At 40.9% G+C, this 20,034-nt stretch overlaps 1 protein-coding gene across 1 annotated transcript; it reads left to right on the top strand.

Moving 5' to 3' along the window:
- Nucleotides 1-170: 170 nt before the first annotated feature.
- On the top strand, nucleotides 171-18,127 carry pik3r6a (phosphoinositide-3-kinase, regulatory subunit 6a; the record flags this gene model as incomplete). Its single annotated transcript, XM_081381809.1, has 6 exons — nucleotides 171-249; nucleotides 4,550-4,670; nucleotides 13,301-13,374; nucleotides 13,696-13,810; nucleotides 17,011-17,081; nucleotides 18,018-18,127. The coding sequence occupies 6 exons, from the start codon at nucleotides 171-173 to the stop codon at nucleotides 18,125-18,127; spliced, it is 570 nt and encodes a 189-aa protein (XP_081237935.1).
- Nucleotides 18,128-20,034: the final 1,907 nt, after the last annotated feature.

The following is a 20,034-nucleotide window of genomic DNA, read 5'->3' as shown; positions in this document are numbered from 1 at the left end:
TGTAACAGCAGTAATGATGTCCAAGTAATCCTCTGCCGTCGCTATTTTCCTCAGTAACGAGAGCCGCTGGATCCGCTGCATTATTTTACCGTGCTCTCTTGCTTTGCATATCTCAACTAAGTCAGGATTTGTTTATATACTCGTATAAAATAAGGCTTCAGTGACTCGTGATGGATGAAAAGCGCAGAGCATCCTGTCAGTATGGATCCCTGGAATGCACGAAATGGAAAACAGATGTGGACCAAACAGGTATCCCTACACCTGGCTGTCACTGTATCAAAACCTGTCAGAACACTTGCGTTTTCTTGTCCATTGGACTTTGTGCAGATTGAATGCTACAGGTGGAACTTCTGCTCGTGTAGAGATTGGGTTCAGGTTAAAATAGATGTTATGCTGAGATCTGAAAACAGCTCATAGTTTAGCCATTAATAACTTAAATGTTCTACATTTGTCTTTGGAGATTGTGTGAATTGAAATTATGGTATTAATAGTAACAGTTACAAAGAGAGATGTATGAAGGGGATTCGGGACAGAAGAAAGAACGTGTTTTTCCCGGTGCTGATGTTGAGTTTACAGTCATATTGGCTTCATTAAATTTGCTTAACTGTGTGTACCCCTCTGCTCTTCTAGCACAGGGCAGTGAACCTTCTGCTGTCTCTTACTACTGAACCGCACTAATAGTTATTAAAATCCTTAATAATAAATTATTAATAATAGTAACTAAAAGTTTTGCTAAATAATCTTATGGAGATCATCAGGGTGAAGCACCTGTGGTCCACTCAAATAAGCAATTACATTTTGTTTTATTTAAACTAAGCTACTAAAATGCTACAGTAAAACCCTGTTAATTTGTTACTGTATGTGTATGATGAAAACTTGTAAATATTTAGTTATATTTTACCGTAAAAATAGGCTATACTGTCAAATGTATGCTTTTTTGAAGTAAAAATGACCACGATTTATGAAGAAAAACAGTAAAAGGACATCTGTTGAAGTCTCAGCGTGACACAGATCGTATTTTATTTAAATAATAAAATTTAAATAAAATATAATTTGGTCTAAACTAAAATATAATTTGTTTCCTTTACATGCTTTCAATAACATCTCAAAACGAAAAAAACTTCTTCACTTCTCATGTTCTTTTCTGTACTGTATCAAATCCGTTCTACTGCTTTCTCACTCAGAGTACATGCATTTGAATGATTTTTCCTTATCTATCTTGACATAAAAAAGCCTCAATGCTTCAGTGGAGTTGTTAACTTGTGCAGGAAGGAGCCACTTGCTTCTTGGCTTTTTGAAATGCTCTTTTTGCAAGCATTTGTAATCTAGATGTTAGTGTCTTCTCAGTACCTTAAGATGCCTGTTGATGGTTTGGAAATACAGACGGTCATGTGAGCCAAATAAGAAAGGGGAAAAGGTCAAATTCATACCATTAATATCAGTGAGTCAGACAAGAAATGTATTGCATGTTGTTCTTCTGGCTTGTAGAAAGTACAGGAATAGGAAAGGGCTGTTTAATCTGTTTAAAAAACACACACACACACACACACACACACACACACACACACATTAAAATGTTAATACATACTCTAATAGTATTTAAATAATACAAGAATAACAGTGCAAACAATACTGATCAGGCATTATGACCACTGACAGTTGAAGTGAATAACACTGATTATCTCTTCAATACGACACCCGTTACTCGGTGGGATATATTAGGCAGCAAGTGAACATTTTGTCCTCAAAGTTGATGTGTTTGAAGCAGGAAAAATGGGCAAGCGTAAGGATTTGGGCAAGTTTGAGAAGGGCCAAATTGTGATGGCTAGACGACTGGGTCAGAGGGTCTCCAAAACTGCAGCTCTTGTGGGGTGTTCCCGGTATGCAGTGGTCAGTATCTATCAAAAGTGGTCCAAGGAAGGAACAGTGGTGAACCGGAGACATGGTCATGGGTGGTCAAGGCTCATTGATGCGCGTGGGGAGCTAAGGCTGGCCCGTGTGGTCCAATCCAACAGACAATCTACTGTAGCTCAAATTGCTCAAGAAGTTAATTCTGGTTCTGATAGAAAGGTGTTAGAATAAACAGTGCATCGCAGTTTGTTGCGTATGGGACTGCATAATCGCAGACCAGTCAGGGTGCCCATGTTGAACCCTGTCCACCGCCGAAAGAGCCAACAGTGAGCAACAGAACTGGACCACGGAGCAATGGAAGGAGGTGGCCTGGTCTGATGAATCATGTTTTCTTTTACATCACGTGGATGGCCGGGTGCATGTGCATCGCTTACCTGTGGAACACATGGCTCCAGGATGCACTTTGGGAAGAAGGCAAGCCGGCGGAGGCAGTGTGATGCTTTGGGCAATGTTTTCCTGGGACACCTTGGGTACTGCCATCCCTGTGGATGTTACTTTGACACGTACCACCTACCTAAGCATTGTTACAGACCATGTACATCCTTTCATGGAAATTGTATTCCCTGGTGGCTGTGGCCTCTTTCAGCAGGATAATGCAGAGACGACCTCCCAAGATGGAAGTGTGGGTCTGAACTCTGAAGGCCAGAGGGCGAGCTGGAGCGACCGAGGGTGGAGGCGGAACCTGAGGGAGGGCTGAGCGTGGGCCGTAGTCGAAGGGTTGGAGGGCTGGAGAGCAGTGGAAAGTTCTGGAATCGAGGGCGGGAGGAGCGCAGGAGCCAGGGTGACAGGTCGAGGAGGAGCGAAGTCCGCTGAGGCTGTAGGCAGAGACACAGGCTCTTCTCGCCCAGGAGGAGATGGCTCCCAGCAGGCCGAGGTGGAACCACGTCACTGAGAAGAGGAGAGGACACAGATGGATTGGTGAGAGACAGTGACGACTGTGTGGCAGGAGTGGCTGAGGACGAAACTGGAGAATTATAAATAGTCCAATGAGACCAGTCAAATCTTTTATAGTGGTTAAGAGAGACGGTGGGACAGGGAGGCTGGGCGGGACTGACGAGACAGATGAAGAAGATTCTGCGAACAAGATGGTAAGGGGTAATACTAAATTATTTTCTCTCACAGTCAATATTTAGTGCTGCCAGAGTCTCACTCTCAGTGGCGGGAAGGCAGGCGGGGCTCACATCCTTGCCCTTTCATCCTTGCCCTCTGATTCCACAAACACTCTCTTGCCGGCAGATGGCGCAGCCGGCACACACACCTGGTCAGACTTGCGCAACTCAGGCTCACAGTTCGTGGCAGAGAAGGGCTCGACGTCTGCAGGCTTATGCTGCTCCACACAGACCAATGGGACCAGGCTGGGCACTGGGTTGGGAGTGGGGCAGGTAACATCATCCACGGTGAATGCAGATCCACAGGATATCAGCACCCAGTCCACAAAGGTGGCAAAGCTCCCTCGAGGAGCCTCCCCATACAACTGCTCTCAAATTGATGTCTTCAGTCCAGTGAGCAGAAACGAGATGAGGCAGTCGTCCGGGAAAGTCGTTAGGTAGGCCAGATCGAGGAAATCCTCTAGGTGAGTTCTCCCCGCTCAATGGCACAGTAGCTTCACTGCAGGGGTGTCCATAACAAACGAAAACATGCAAACCGCTTACTTTCACTTTCCGTCAAGTCTTCTGTCACGGGTTGTGTGGTGCAAGACAAACACACAACGATAAAGATGAAGTGTAACAGGTTTTAATAATCCACAAGGCAAATTTCAACTTAGAATAGCAGTCCAACACAACATACACACTGACGAGAGCCCACAATGAATATTATATTATTTGTTATTATTATTTGAATATTTCTCCAAATAATATAGATAGAGCGTCTTCATTTGTTTTCTAGTAACAGACGACTGTATATTGGCCAGGGCTGCGTCTCTCAAAAGCATTGTGAGCTAAGTTGATTGTAGAGACAATTGGTGCCAATGGTTCTACAATCCACTTAGGCTTATGATGCTTTTGATATTGTTGGCCTATTGTTGGTTTGATTGCTTCTGTTTTCCTCAATTCTAATTTGCCTTGGATGTAAACTGACAGAACATATTAGCCTCAGCCTTGCATAATGGTTACCATGCCACTCATGAGAAAGTAGCAGTGACATTACCAATTGTAGGATCAGGTGAAGAGTTATGCTAGGCCTCGTGCAAGTAATAATTTGTTGTCTGACAGCCGAGGCTGGTAACCTCGACATGCTGCAATTTTCTGCTGCTGCTAAAGCTTTGATTCATTGGTGCAGGAGGTATACGGAGGAAGTTGGTGAAGAGGTTTAAGAGGTTAAGAATCTATTAAAGAAAAGGAAGAAGGTAGTAATGATAGACCTGAAGGAATTGTATAGGTTTACTTTACACTTGCACTTCCTTTACGTGTGCTATTAAAGAGGCTCAGTGGTTGTTTATTGATTGATGCATCTTCAAATGTATCTCACTTTTCAGAAATTCTGAAACAAGCATTCCACAAGCACTACTAATCTTGAAAGAGAAGACATTGCATTAAATCTGATATGTTCTATAGAACGCAATTTGAGCTGTATTCATCTCCTTGTGGTTGTGATCAGTGTGGTTTTAGTCCAGATCTTCTTGTTTCTGTGTTTACAGAGGCAGATGTGGTCTCAATGGCGGACTCTACTACCACAGTGGGAGACATTGAGGGGGAACTCTGTAAGATTGAACGGATCAGAGACATTTTGGTCAGGAGGGAATCTGAGCTCAGATACATGTGAGTAAACTGATTTTCACATGTACATACCTATAATGTATACTGTGAGTCTGTAACCACTAGTGAAAATGCTTCTTTTTTATTACACATTATGTTATCAGGGCCAACAGTGAAATGTTTAATTAAAAAGTTTAGGCATACATGAATTTCAGAATTTCATCTTTTTTCCTTTTCCTTTTTTTTTTTTTTTTTTTGCCATTTATTAAGAGTAGTGTTAGTTCTGGCAGTTAGTCAAGCTCGCATCAGCTGACTCTCAGCTGATCCATGTCTACCTATAGGAATACAACACCAATCACTGTATACATACAGTGGGGAGAACAAGTATTTGATACACTGCAGATTTGCAATGAATTTTTTATCATAGGTACTCAACTGTGAGTGATGGAATCTAAAACAAAAATCCAGGGAATCACATTTTTAAGTAATTCATTTACATTTTATTGCATGGCATAAGTATTTGAAACGTCAGAAAAGCAGAACTTTTTGGCACAGAAACCTTTGTTTGCAATTACAGAGATCATACGTTTCCTGTAGTTCTTGGCCAGGTTTGCACACACTGCAGCAGGGATTTTGGCCCACTCCTCCATACAGACCTTCTCCAGATCCTTCATGTTTCGGGCTGTCGCTGGGCAATACGGACTTTCAGCTCCCTCCAAAGATTTTCTATTAGGTTTAGGTCTGGAGACTGGCTAGGCCACTCCAGGACCTTGAGATGCTTCTTACGGAGCCACTCCTTAGTTGCCTTGGCTGTGTGTAGACTCAGCTACGACCCATCTTCAATGCTCTTACTGAGGGAAGGAGGTTGTTGGCCAAGATGTCACGATACACGGCCCCATCCATTCTCCCCTCAATACGGTGCAGTCGTCCTGTCCCCTTTGCAGACACCTGGTCAGACTTGCGCAACTCAGGCTCACAGTTCGTGGCAGAGCAGGATCTGGAGAAGCTCTGTATGGAGCATCCCCAAAGAATGATGTTTCCACCTCCATGCTTCACGGTTGGGATGGTGTTCTTGGGGTTGTACTCATCCTTCTTCCTCCAAACATGGCGAGTGGAGTTTAGACCAAAAAGCTCTATTTTTGTCTCATCAGACCACATGACCTTCTCCCGTTCCTCCTCTGGATCATCCAGATGGTCATTGGCAAACTTCAGACGGGCCTGGACATGCGCTGGCTTGAGCAGGGGGACCTTGCGTGCGCTGCAGGATTTTAATCCATGACGCCGTTGTGTGTTACTAATGGTTTTCTTTGAGACTGTGGTCCAAGCTCTCTTCAGGTCATTGACCAGGTCCTGCCGTGTAATTCTGGGCTGATCGCTCACCTTCCTCATGATCATTGACGAGGTGAGATCTTGCATGGTGCCCGAGACCGAGGGAGATTGACCGTCATCTTGAACTTCTTCCATTTTCTAATAATTGCGCCAACAGTTGTTGCTTTCTCACCAATCTGCTTGCCTATTGTCCTGTAGCCCATCCCAGCCTTGTGCAGGTCTACAATTTTATCCCTGATGTCCTTACACAACTCTCTGGTCTTGCCATTGTGGAGAGGTTGGAGTCTTGATTGAGTGTGTGGACAGGTGTCTTTTATATAGGTAACGAGTTCAAACAGGTGCAGTTAATACAGGTAATGAGTGGAGAACAGGAGGGCTTCTTAAAGAAAAACTAACAGGTCTGTGAGAGCCGGAATTCTTACTGGTTGGTAGGTGATCAAATACTTATGTCATGCAATAAAATGCAAATTAATTATTTAAAAATCATACAATGTGATTTTCTGGATTTTTGTAGAACAAGTATTTGATACACTGCCGATTTTGCAGTTTTTCCTAAAGCATGTAGAGGTCAAAATTACAGACCTCTACATGCTTTGTAAGTAGGAAAAACTGCCAAATCGGCAGTGTATCAAATACTTGTTCTCCCCACTGTATATAAGCTCCTTCAGTATTATTAGTAGCTATCGCCTTCTCAGGAGCTAATTACCCTCCTCAATCCCCAGCTCCTCCTCTCGTGCAGTCAGTATTTGGCCTTCTGAGTGCCCTTTGAATCAGAATAAATTCTTGAATCATGTTGTACTTAAAATCTTGAATTAATGATATCTGCAATACATCCATGTTGGTTCTGTTCTGTTTACCCTAAGGGGGGGTTATTGCTGTTCTCCCTGCTCTTATCCATGCTAGGCTGCATGGATGCGCAGGGAGTTCTTGCCCAGAACAGAACCATACCGCCAATCCAAACTATATGCTGTAGCAAATTAGCTCAAAAGATATATATATTTTAACAGATATATTTATAATTAATTATAAATATTTGAATTATTTTTAGAATTGACTGTAGCAGAATTAATAGTACAAGTATTTAATCAGTTCATCCAATGAACAGAAAGCATAATCAATTATTAATTCTAGGAAATATATTATCTTCCTGACCAAGAAATAATAGCTTTTTCCAACTAAGGTAAATAAAGTACTAGCAGGGCAATAGCATAGGTATCGCTAGATCAAGATGTTTAAGTGACTTCGCTATTTTTGTGAGTGGCAAACACAGAGACAATAAAGCGTGGATATAATGGTTTAATAAACGAAACTACGGTAGGCTACACACACAACTAAACTAAGCAAAGATTGTATACAGAATCAAGAAAGTAAAGAAAGGTGAAGAAAGAGAGAGAAGAAAAGAGAATGGCAAGATTACAATCAGTTAACCAAAAACCTACGAGAAACATCAAAGAATCAGGGTCACCTTAAAGGGGCACAATAACTTAGAAACACATCTAAAGGCGGGTACTTGGTCAGTCCAGATGCTGGAGATTCTTAATGATTTTGCCAGGAGTGCGCTGAAGTGTTCGTTTGGGTTCTTGGGGTGGTCCACGTTGCATCCAAAGAAATGAACTTGGTCCATGTTGAATCCAAAGAAGTTAACTTGAAGATGAAGTTGCCGGAAGGAGACAGGAAAATGTTGTCTCAAAGAGATTGAGCAAAGATCTGAACTAATCAGACACTCTTAAAGTCCTCTCAATCATAGATGACCAGGAGAAAGTCTTTGTTCCGTCTTATCCCCATTTGCATGTTCATGCTGGCATGGAGAATTTGTGCAGTCTTTACACAAAAGTATGGTAAAAATAGCATGATGCAATTTATCATAACATATTGTACACCATTTATTATAAAATCAAAAGAGGATTATTTTGATACCAAGGGAGAGGGGATTTGAAGATGTTAAAGCAGTGATACATCATCTTTGGATATCAACATTAGAAGTTACTCTAACTCTAACTAAAGAATCATTACTAGGCTAATAAAACATAGGGACATGCATAAAACACAGGAGAAATACTATAAACATTTGGAAAAGTTTGCAGAAATGTATTTAATTAATAAATATGCCCAGATCACCCTGCCTGGATTTATTTTGTGATAATATCCTGCTGACTGTACATCAAACACTTTTTGAGTTGAAAGTGTAGCCATGTTATTGTTTTTTGATTAACAGATTATTATAATTAATATAAAAATTATATATAATATTATAATATTAATATAATTGTCAGGGTTGGTGGCTGTAGAAATCGCATGACCAAGGAGAATTTAACCAGAATTACATTTAATAGCGCCATAACAGTCAAACAGAGGTGGGAGGGGGCTCAGGTGGAGGAAATGGAGCTGGACAGAGATGTAACCAATCAGGGGCAGGCAGAACAGTCCATGGAGGAGTGGAGGGAAGGAGGAGCCAGGGAGAAGCCAGGAACAGGAGGAGCCAGACGGGCAACCAAAGTGCAGCCAGGACGATGTCCCACGGTGGAGTTTAGGGAGGGAGAAGCCAAGGTGGAGGTTTTAATGATGACACCAGGGGGATGACTAATTGAGATGGAAGAGGAGGCCAGGGTGCAGACGGAGAGCTTAAGTGATCACACAACACCAAAGGCTCTGGAGACTGAGGCGGAGCCACAGCGACGAGCATCCGAGGTGAAACCAGGGCACCGGAGGAATGAGGCTGAGCGACCAAGGACCAAGTTGGAGCTGGAGAGAAGGCAGAGCCCCACAGAGCCTAAGAGGTGGAGGGACAAAGCGTAGCTTAAGGCCCGTAAGTCTGCGGCGCAGACAGGGTGACAGCTGACTAAGGCGTAGCCGGAGGGACGAGGGAGCCCTGTGAAGCCATAAGGACGATGGTCCCAAGTGGAGCCGAGGGAGAGAGGAGCCAAGGAGGAGCTGACAGGCCGAGGTGGAGTGATGGGCTCAGAGACTGGAGGCAGAGCCAGGGGATCCTCTTAGCTGGGCAGAGCTAGGTAGGTCCACACAACAGAGTGGTATTAGAGGAGAAGTCGAGGGGCTGAAGGGAATCAGCGGAGGTGGGGCTGACAGACTGGCTGATTTTGGAAGAGAAGGTGGGAGAGGGAGGCTGGGTGGAACCCTGGAGACACAGGAGACTTTGAGCTAGGTGGAACCGGCGGGAACACATGAGACTTTGAGCAGGGTGGATCCAATGGAGACACAGAAGACTTAGAGCTGGGTGGGACCAGTGGGGATGGGAGAATAACGGAAATATGCTCTTCATAAATCTTCATAAATATTTTGCAAAGGCCAGCTGCAGCTCACTCACTCACAGTGTTGTCGGCTCATGCTCCTGGTCAGACTCTATGTGGGGTTTGGGCGATGTTTGGCTCAGTCCTCATCTCTGGCACTGGCTCATGCAGAGCAGCAGACTCGGGCTCTCCATCTGCGGGGTGCTCTAATGATAGCTCTGTGCAGTGTGTGGGCAGTGGCTGGCTGGACTCTGGGTCCGGAGTAGGGCTGGTGATGTCATCCTCAGCAGGACAGATGGCGAATGCCGATCTGGTATTCACCAGCACCCACTCTACATATGCAACGAAATCTTCCAGAGGACTGTTCACTTCGAACCATGCCTTGGACCACTCGCTGAAGCTGGTGGGGTAAAAAAAAGTGAAAGGTCCCTTTGCTCAAGGCAGAGCAGTTGGATGGCCAACAGGGCAATAGTGAAGGGGGAGAGAAAAGCCTAAAAAATAAATCCAGTCTTGGTTTGGTTGGTGGCTATAGAAAACACACGACCAAAGAGATTTCAACCAGCTTTATATTTAAAAATAGAAAGAAAAAAATATTTATAATTTTTTTTTTTTTTTACTTTTGACCAGTATATGTGTTCTATTTGAATATATTTTATTTAATGAAATGAAATGTAGTCCTATGATAGCAAAGCTGAATTTTTAGCATCATTACTCACATGATCCTTCAGAAATCATTCTAATATGCTGATTTGGTGCTTTGATGAATAGAAAGTTTAAAAGAACAGTATTTATTTGAAATATAAATCTTTATCTATAACAATATAAATGCCTTTACTGTCATATTTGATCAGTGTCATGGCATAATAAATATATTATTTTCTTTTTTTTAAAGATTACTTTTGAAATGGTAGTGTATTTGTGTCAGGGTTCTGTCACAACAGTCTGGTTCATTTCTTGGTTTTATGACAGAGCTCTGACACTCCTGGTCTTGTCTCGTCTTTGTCTGAGTGCGCAGTTTCGAGCGTGCTCGAGCCGTGTACTCACTTGTCTATGTGCCTTGTTACATGTGCGGGGCATGGTGTTTGGATCCCGGCACGTCGGTCTAGTTTGGTTTCAGTTCTGTTATCGGGATTCAGATATCCATGCTCCATGTGTTTGTTTTCTGTTGTGAGCACACGGAATGGGCTTTCGCTCGTTCTCGTCTTGTTTCGTGAGAATGCGGTTTTGAGTTCACTCGAGCTGTACGCTTTTCCGCCTGCGTATGTTGTGTCCTGTGTAGCACACGGTTCGTGTTTACGTCGGCCACGTGCTTTCATGTCATGTTTTGTCTTTTGCTGTGTAGCACACAGCTTGTGTTTTACACTAGCTGTGTGCTTTCATGTTGTCATGTTTTGTGTGAACACGTGGCTTATGAGTGTTCTCATTGGCTGCGTGTTCATGTCTGGTTTTGTGTAAGCACATGGCTTGTGTTTTTGTCATGTTTGGTGTGAGTACATGGCTTGTCACTTTTCCTTGTCCCATGTGTTCTCCTGTCTATTGTCTAACCCCACCCACCTTGTTACCTGATTATTTGGTTCATTTGCCCCACCTGTCCTCCCTCGTTACCTGCCTTTTATTCTCCCTGTGTTTGCAGTCCTGTGTTGGTTTGTTGTTGTTTGCATGTTGAATGTACCTTATGTGCCTAGCCTAACCATGTTTTCCCCCTTGGGGTAGTTTTTGTTTGTTCGTTCTTGTTTTATTGTTTGAGTGATAAAAGCCTTTTCCTGCAATTGAGTCATCGCTCCCTTCACCAAACCTGACAGAACGAACCAGCCATTATGAGGACTGAGCAGAAGGGCTTGCACCATCCACCAGCCTCCACTCTCTCCTTCCCCCTCTATGAACGCATTCTCCAGTTCAAGGCCTTGAGCTCCCTCTGTCAAAGGGGGACTGATCTGAGGAAGTTTGCTCTAGAGTTCAGCGACGCTGCAGAGGGGCAGGGGTTCAACAGCGCAGCTCTCAAGGATATTTTTAACTCTGCCCTTGATGACCCCCCTCAGCTGGTGGACAGTGAGAGGCCTGGATCACCTAACTTTTGGGGATTTTGTGGAGTTTCTTGCTTGCCAGGCTGGGAAGGCTGCAGCGCCCCCAGTGGGTGCCGAAGAGCCTTCAGCGCCCCCAGTGGGTGCCGAAGAGGCTGCAGCGCCCCCAGTGGGTGCCGACGTGGTGGCGCCCTCTTGCTCTTGGAAATGGAGGAGGAAGACTTCCTGCGTCCCACAAGGCCTGGATGTCGTTCCAAAGCCTGCTGTCGGCCCAGAGGCAATCCCCGGGCTCATTGCCCTGCCGGCGCCTCCTAGGCGTCTTGCCCTGCCGGCGCCTCCCAAGCTCCTTGCCCTACTGATGCTGCCCATGGTTCGTTGTCGTTTGCATGTCATTTGTATGTTGAATGTATCTTATGTGTCATGCCTAGTCAAGTTAAAGTCAAGTCATGTTTCCCCCTCGGGGTAGTTTTTGTTTGTTTTATTGTTTGAGTAATAAAAGCCTTTTTCCTGCATTTGTGTTCTCGCTCCCTTCATCCAACCTGACATTTAATTTTTAAAATTGTCTAATTCAATTAAATGAATCTGTTTTAAATTTAGCAAAGTTTGGATTCACTGGCAAAAAGGTCTATAAAACCTTTAGTCTGTCAATCATGACTTGCTTAAACGCGGTGCTTTTTGAAACCGGTGACGTGCTAGCTTATTTTCAGAGCCATCCAGTTGTTGAAAGCCTACAAGACGGCTGAAATTACTGCAGAAAGGCTTTAATGTGCTGCCTGTGACTTAAGCAAATACTCAGGAATATAAGCAATCACAACCATGTCAACATAAATGCAAACGTAAGGGCTTAAATACACACAGGGATAATTAACGTAACCAGAAGCATGTGCGAGCTCAAACAAAAACCATGGAGATGAACTGGCAAAGGAAACCCAGGCAACCAGGAACAGAACACTAAAAATAAAACCAAAACAATATTACAATATGAATATTATTTTATTAGTATACATTTTCACACTCCAGATATAATAAAGCACAATAACTACATGGACAATGAACCACTAATAAATGCAACAAAAAAACAGTTTTTTATAAAACAATTATAAATGATAGTCAACAGCCAAACTCACAAGCCTTGAGCGGTTTGTAAAGTTGATCTAAGATCACATCTACAGTCATCCGTCCTTTTTTTTCCCCATTAACAAGAGCTACAATCAGCCAGCTGCCCCTCATTAAAATGCTAATGCTTTGCTTTTGATGCTGCCACAGTGTCTAATGCATGTATATTGGTTTCCCCTCACAATCGTTTGGGGAAGAGCATTGCCTATTACAAAATCAGTGGGGCATTTCTTCCCGAGTGTTTTATTGGTGCTCAGCCTCAACTGCTTGTCTCAACTAAACCAGAGAGATATAGAGAGAAGTCCTATTATTACCATTATCCTGCATAGTTTCTTTAAAATGTGATTGAAATGCGGATTTATCGCAAACAGTGATATTGGTAAGAATGTTGACATGAGCAAACAGGTTTATGGAATAAATGCATTCTAAATAACTATCTGGCTATCTGACAACTCAACTCATTGGATTATACTTTCAACATGAGGTCATGTGACAACAGTGTAGAAAACTGACTGTTGAAATGTTAATGGTAGAATAATGCCTACTGTTTTACTTATTATTATTTATTTTTTTAAAGTAGGCAGTGTACAGTGTTTGGTTTTGACATTCTGCTCAGTTTCCTTTAGTTCCTGTTTCCCTCTCTGTTTAGGGGCCATTTACATGACACCGTTTTCAACTAAAAACGCGTAATAGGCGTGTGATGTTTCTTTACAAAGTGTCATCGTCAACTATTTTTACCCGATCCTTCACTTAAATTTAGCTTTGTTGGTTTAACCTAGGATATTTAAGTTGGTTCAGTGATGTTAAATAACATTTTTCATTTAGAGTGAAATAAAATAAATTAATTTAAATGTTATGAAATTAAGCAGGTTACCAGCTTTATAGGTTATCATTGATGTTGTTTTTAGTGAATCATTTAAATGCTTCTCATGCTTTAGAACAGTATGAACTTAACATGTTTGCGTGTCCTTTTATTTTGCAGGATGGATGATATCCAGTTATGTAAAGAAATTACAAGACTGAAGAAAGAGCTTCAAAAGCTTCTGTCTATCCCAGGTGAGATCTGGAAATGCCTCTGGCATATATTACATCAAAAATAAAAATAAATAAATAGGCTAAGTAAAACTTTATTAGCGATCAAAGTTTTTGTTTTTACAGTTTACCGATTTAAAAGTCCTTTTCACTGTACCTTTACTAAAGTTACCGATAAAAATTAGAGCTTTCTCTCTTTGTTGAAATATTTTACAATTTTCTAAAAGTAGCACAACAAGAAAGCATACACTGCTAATTAAACCACTAAATACCTACCTCATTTTGCATAGATTATTTTGTTTTGTTTTGTCTGTTAGAGTAAGAAGTGTTAAAATCCATTTTCAGATAATGACAAGTCTAATGAAGACAAACAGAAGGAGGAAGAGTTTCTGAAACAGATTCATAAATTAGTGGAGGCAAGAGACTTCCTGGTAGATGACGTGGAGTTTGAGCGCCTCAGGTGAGCCAATTTCAGCAATGCTGGAAAAAGATGGAGGCTGACACACAATTCATTTGCACCCTTTATTAAATCTCTGACTGAGCTCAATTCCGAGGCAGACAGGATTCTGCCGAAGGCCTGAGGGGAAAAAAACATTACTCACCCTAATAAGTACATAAGTAATAGGATTTTATTTGTTATGAAGCCATGCTGCTGTGATTTCAGGAATTTAATTCAGGAAAATTCTGCTCAGTGCTTGTGGCGTCTGCACAAATTTGTGATTGAATCTGGACTCAGTGTTTATATGTTTATGTTTATGCTTTGCCTTCCCTTACAAAAAATAAGTATAGGCCTACTTCAAGTTCATTTTATTAACTATACTTGAGTAAAGTTCAAGTATATTTTTAAATATACTTTATATAGTAAGTAAACTAATATCAATGTAGGCTACTAGAAGTAGGCTTTACTTGTAAGTGTGCTGTTTTAATACTACTTGGGACTAAATTGGCCCACTTTTTAGGGTGTGTTCACACTTGGCATGTTTGGTTCGATTAAAACGAACCCTGGTGTGATTGCTCTGTTATTGCGGTTCATTTGAATAAGTGTGAACGGTGCAATCCGAACCCCGGTATGTACCAAACAAGCGGACCGAGACCGCTGAAAAGGTGGATCTTGGTCCGCTTCCAAACAAACTCTGGTGCGGTTCGAATGATACAGAGAGGAAAATAAGTATTTGAACGCCCTGCTATTTTGCAAGTTCTCCCACTTGGAAATCATGGAGCGGTCTGAAATTGGCAGTGTAGGTGCATGTTCACTGTGAGAGACATAATCTAAAAAAAAATCCAGAAATCACAATTTATGATTTTTTAACTATTTATTTGTATGATACAGCTGCAAATAAGTATTTGAACACCTGTCTATCAGCTAGAATTCTGACCCTCAAAGACCTGTTAGTCTGCCTTTAAAATGTCCACCTCCACTCCATTTATTATCCTAAATTAGATGCACCTGTTTGAGGTCGTTAGCTGCATAAAGACACCTGTCCACCCCATACAATCAGTAAGAATCCAACTACTAACATGGCCAAGACCAAAGAGCTGTCCAAAGACACTAGAGACAAAATTGTACACCTCCACAAGGCTGGAAAGGGCTACGGGGAAATTGCCAAGCAACTTGGTGAAAAAAGGTCCACTGTTGGAGCAATCATTAGAAAATGGAAGAAGCTAAACATGACTGTCAATCTCCCTCGGACTGGGGCTCCATGCAAGATCTCACCTCGTGGGGTCTCAATGATCCTAAGAAAGATGAGAAATCAGCCCAGAACTACACGGGAGGAGCTGGTCAATGACCTGAAAAGACCACCGTTTCCAAGGTTACTGTTGGTAATACACTAAGACGTCATGGTTTGAAATCATGCATGGCACGGAAGGTTCCCCTACTTAAACCAGCACATGTCAAGGCCCGTCTTAAGTTTGCCAATGACCATTTGGATGATCCAGAGGAGTCATGGGAGAAAGTCATATGGTCAGATGAGACCAAAATAGAACTTTTTGGTCATAATTCCACTAAACGTGTTTGGAGGAAGAAGAATGATGAGTACCATCCCAAGAACACCATCCCTACTGTGAAGCATGGGGGTGGTAGCATCATGCTTTGGGTGTGTTTTTCTGCACATGGGATAGGACGACTGCACTGTATTAAGGAGAGGATAACCGGGGCCATGTATTGCGAGATTTTGGGGAACAACCTCCTTCCCTCAGTTAGAGCATTGAAGATGGGTCAAGGCTGGGTCTTCCAACATGACAATGACCCGAAGCACACAGCCAGGATAACCAAGGAGTGGCTCTGTAAGAAGCATATCAAGGTTCTGGCGTGGCCTAGCCAGTCTCCAGACCTAAACCCAATAGAGAATCTTTGGAGGGAGCTCAAACTCCGTGTTTCTCAGCGACAGTCCAGAAACCTGACTGATCTAGAGAAGATCTGTGTGGAGGAGTGGGCCAAAATCCCTCCTGCAGTGTGTGCAAACCTGGTGAAAAACTACAGGAAACGTTTGACCTCCGTAATTGCAAACAAAGGCTACTGTACCAAATATTAACACTGATTTTCTCAGGTGTTCAAATACGTATTTGCAGCTGTATCATACAAATAAATAGTTAAAAAATCATACATTGTGATTTCTGGATTTTTTTTTTTTAGATTATGTCTCTCACAGTGGACATGCACCTACGATGACAATTTCAGACCCCTCCATGATTTCTAAGTGGGAGAACTTGCAAAATAGCAGGGTGTTTCCTCACTGTATATGAACGCAACACGAACCAAATAGCCTACATGTAAACGAACCAAAAACAGGAAGATAAAACACTGAAAAGGACACGCATATCGTTTAGTAAAAGTAGTAAACTTTGAGTAGGCTACACAACTAGTTTACAACTAAACTTTTCATTTGCAGTGCAACTATACTACAAGTACTTTTACAGTCAAATATACTGTAAGTATATTATGTCAGTATAATTCAAGTATAATTGAGTACAGTGTAAGTATATTTTCTGAGAAGTACATACAGTATATTTCTGAGAAGTACATACAAAGTGGACTGAAAGTATACGTTCTTATTTTTAGTTATAATAAGTATACAAATAGCACACTTGAATAAACTTTTCGTAAGGTTTGTCTATACTTATGGTAGATATTGACATAATTTAAAGACAGCTGACTCCAAAAAATGCTTCAAAGATTTAATGTATTGTTTTCATCTATTCTTCCAGTTTTAGTACATTCTTATTATGGGTGCAAAAGAACCATTACTATATTGCTGCACCATGTTAAGAAGTATCAAATGAGGAAAGACTGAACAGCACTGGATGTATTTTTAGTCCAGCTGGTGTTAAAGATGCAGTGACCATCCTGTTGCCGGCTCTTTGTACTGTAGGTCCATTACCAGCCAATTCTGAAAAGCTGAAATAGAAGTCATGGAACAAGTTGCAAACTATTCACTTCCACTGAGCAGAAATATTTTTTTAAAGCCGGCAGAATACTGACAGAAACATAAATGCATGATAAATGAATGCACATGTTATATTTTTAGATTACATTTCCCAGCAGTAATATCAAACCTTGAACTAACTGAAGGACATGAAAACCATGCAAAAATGAATGAAATAGTCGGTCTTCACATAATGCTTTGCGCCATAATCATCATAGCTAACTCTGCTACACAGGGAACGGGAGGAGGACAAAGAGATGGCTGAGTTTCTTAAGTCCAAATTACCAAAAAGCTCTCAAACCAAGAGTAAGTCATTCTTTTATGGTTGGTTGAACAAAGTAATGTTTATTTTAATGTCTTTCTAATCATTTGTCATTGTCTATGTTTTAAATATTTCAGTAGCCTATAAAAAATATTAAAATCAAAAATATGAAATAGTATCATCAAAGCTGGCAGCCCTTACTGGCAAACTGTCAACATTTGTTTTTAAATGTAATTAATAAAATGCATAATAATAATAACAACACAACAATACAACTTTAGACAAAGAAAATTAAAGTTACATGAAAAATATTATGAAAAATTCTGATTTGCATACAATATTGTTCAGAAGTTTGCGTTCACTAAGATTTCTTCAAATTAATTCATACTTTTATTTAGCAAGGGTGCATTAAATTGACCAAAGGTGATGGTAAAGACATTTATAATGTAATTTTTTTCTTTATTTAATACTGTTATTTTGAACTTTCTATGAATCTAAGAACCCTGAAAAGAAATAATGCCATTGTTTACACAAAAATATTAAGCTGCACAACTGTTTTCAACAAGCACCAAACATTAAATATTGCATATTGTAATAATAACCATGAGTAACGGCTGCTGAAAATTCAGCTTTGAATAACACTTTAAAATGTATTAAAATAGAAAACAGTCATTTGTAAATTGTAATAATATTTCACAGTATTTAAATTTTTTATCACATAAATGCACCCTTGGTGAGCATAAGATAGTTCTTTAAAAATATATATATATATAATAATACCGCCCTCAGTCTTTTGATCTGTAAAAATTAATATAATAATTACAGTATACCCATCATATTTTGTATTTTTATAACCTTAGGATGGGTGGGAAAATATCTTAACTGTCCTCACCATGATAAAATCTACACATTTTCCCTTGGTAAACTCGCTGCATCTTTGTGTATAAAAAGCTGTTTGTCTATGAACCTCTTCTATGTAGATGTTGGGAGGAGACCCCCCAGAGCCCAGCAGAACACTACTCCCTTTGCAACCAAGACTGGCCTCACTTTACTGAAAGAGTGCTGTGGATTCACCTGCTCTATAATGTAAAAGACACACTTTTGGCAGTGGCAGCAGGAACACAATGCGATTCAATGCAAGCCTTGGAAGAGGGTGACCTTTTAATGACATCAGGAGACTCAAAGAATATAAGCCAACACTAGAGGTCTCTGAAAGACGAAGCTGTGAAGTTGTCTGTTAAAGAAAAGTGGTCCATGCGTCTCTCTTAGATTCTTTCGCTCCCATTTGCTAGCTTTCTACCTAACTTCTTTCTTCCGTCCAAAATTCTGTTTCACTGTATTACAAAGAACATTTTCTCCAGGGTCCTGCTGTCAGCAGCTCAGCTGGTTGGCTGTCATTCCCTACCCTTATCTTTTCCCTCAGGAGACATTACAGCACTGCAGTACCTGTGACTTCATCATCCATAAATGCTCAAGTTTCTGTAGAGATTACATTTCGTACCAGCGGTGTACCTGTGGCGACATTTCTACAAAATTATATTACATTGTTCTTGTAAGTTTCATGACACTTTCAAAGTGAAATATCCACTGAGTGGGGCTAAAAAAAGATGAATGTGAGTCTAGCAACATTTGTGTGTATTGCTGAGGTTTAGAATTGAAATGTCTAGAGAGCGGCACTAAAAGGTTAATGCTCTGTTGTGTTTAAAAATAATTTAGCACCTAAACCCTACCTTAAACCTAGACCGACAGTGTTAACAAAAGCATGAAAATGCATTTGCTGAAGCAAGCATGCCATTTAAGATTTTATCATGACTTGTACTAGATGAGCTACCAAGCAAGTTTACTATGTCAGAAAAGGCTTACATATGGAGCTATGTGATGGGAACAGTTAAATGTATTAGTTCCCAATCCATGATGCATATGATAAAAGTGTTTTGAGGTCATTGTGTTATTGTGTGAGGAGCCATTCGAAAATAAGCCTTTATTATTCAGTAATCTGCCCCTATAATCATACTTTGTGTGATAAAAGTTATGCCAATGGTTAATTTCAGATGGAAACTGAAGTGAATTGTATACGCATAGGTACGTGTTTGGAGTTTTGCAAAAATAGAGGTAGAGGCATGTATTTCCAAAGAGCCTATGTTGTATAGTGTCTCAATGGCTAATGAGATTATTACACCACAAGTTGAACAATTAAGCTAAATGAGTTCCTTTATTATGTTACAACAATTTCCATAATTGACAATACACTCTCAGAAAAAAAGGTACAAAAGCTGTCACTGTGGCGGCACACTTTTGTACCTAAAGAGTGCATATTAGTCCCTCAAAGGTACATATTACCAAAAGTGTACATATTAGTTCCAAAAGTGTATATATTGGTACCAAAAGTGTACATATTAGTTCCAAAAGTGTACATATTAGTACCTAAATGGTACATTTTAGAACCTTTTTGAAGGGTACTGTCCCAGTGACAGCTTTTGTACCTTTTTTACTGAGAGTGTATAACAGTTTTCTCAGTAAAAAAAATTCACAGGAGCGCAGATGCATTAAAAAACATTTCCTTCTGTTGAACATCACCTGATAGAGTCACACACCTGGAGCCTGTATATCCACAGTTTGAAGTCCAGCATCACTTACAGTGCCAAAGCACTTGTTTATGTTCTCTAGTAGAGTGCTTTCAACAATGTCAAGGGCTCTTCTCTGTGGAGACAAGGTTCCATAGCAACCAGCGCATAAAACAATTCATCTTTAGTCGCTTTAGTGGCTGTTTAGTAGCTAAAAATGCTGTTAATCAGGAGTCAATTCACACACCTACAGAGCTTAGTTGTAGATGCCAATGGAAAAGATCAACAGGCCATTATGACCAGGTGGATCCAAGAATAATGGTTAACAGTTTGGATTTTGTTTGCATGAGTGGAGGACTGTACTAAAACGGATAAATAATTCAACTAATCAGCTTTGACCCCGAATTTAATTATGCTTATCTACTTTATTACA

Source organism: Scardinius erythrophthalmus (assembly GCF_964197995.2).
Source record: "Scardinius erythrophthalmus genome assembly, chromosome: 12".
In the NCBI taxonomy this organism is placed as follows: Eukaryota; Metazoa; Chordata; class Actinopteri; order Cypriniformes; family Leuciscidae; genus Scardinius; species Scardinius erythrophthalmus.
This window is presented reverse-complemented; position numbering and strand designations above follow the sequence as displayed.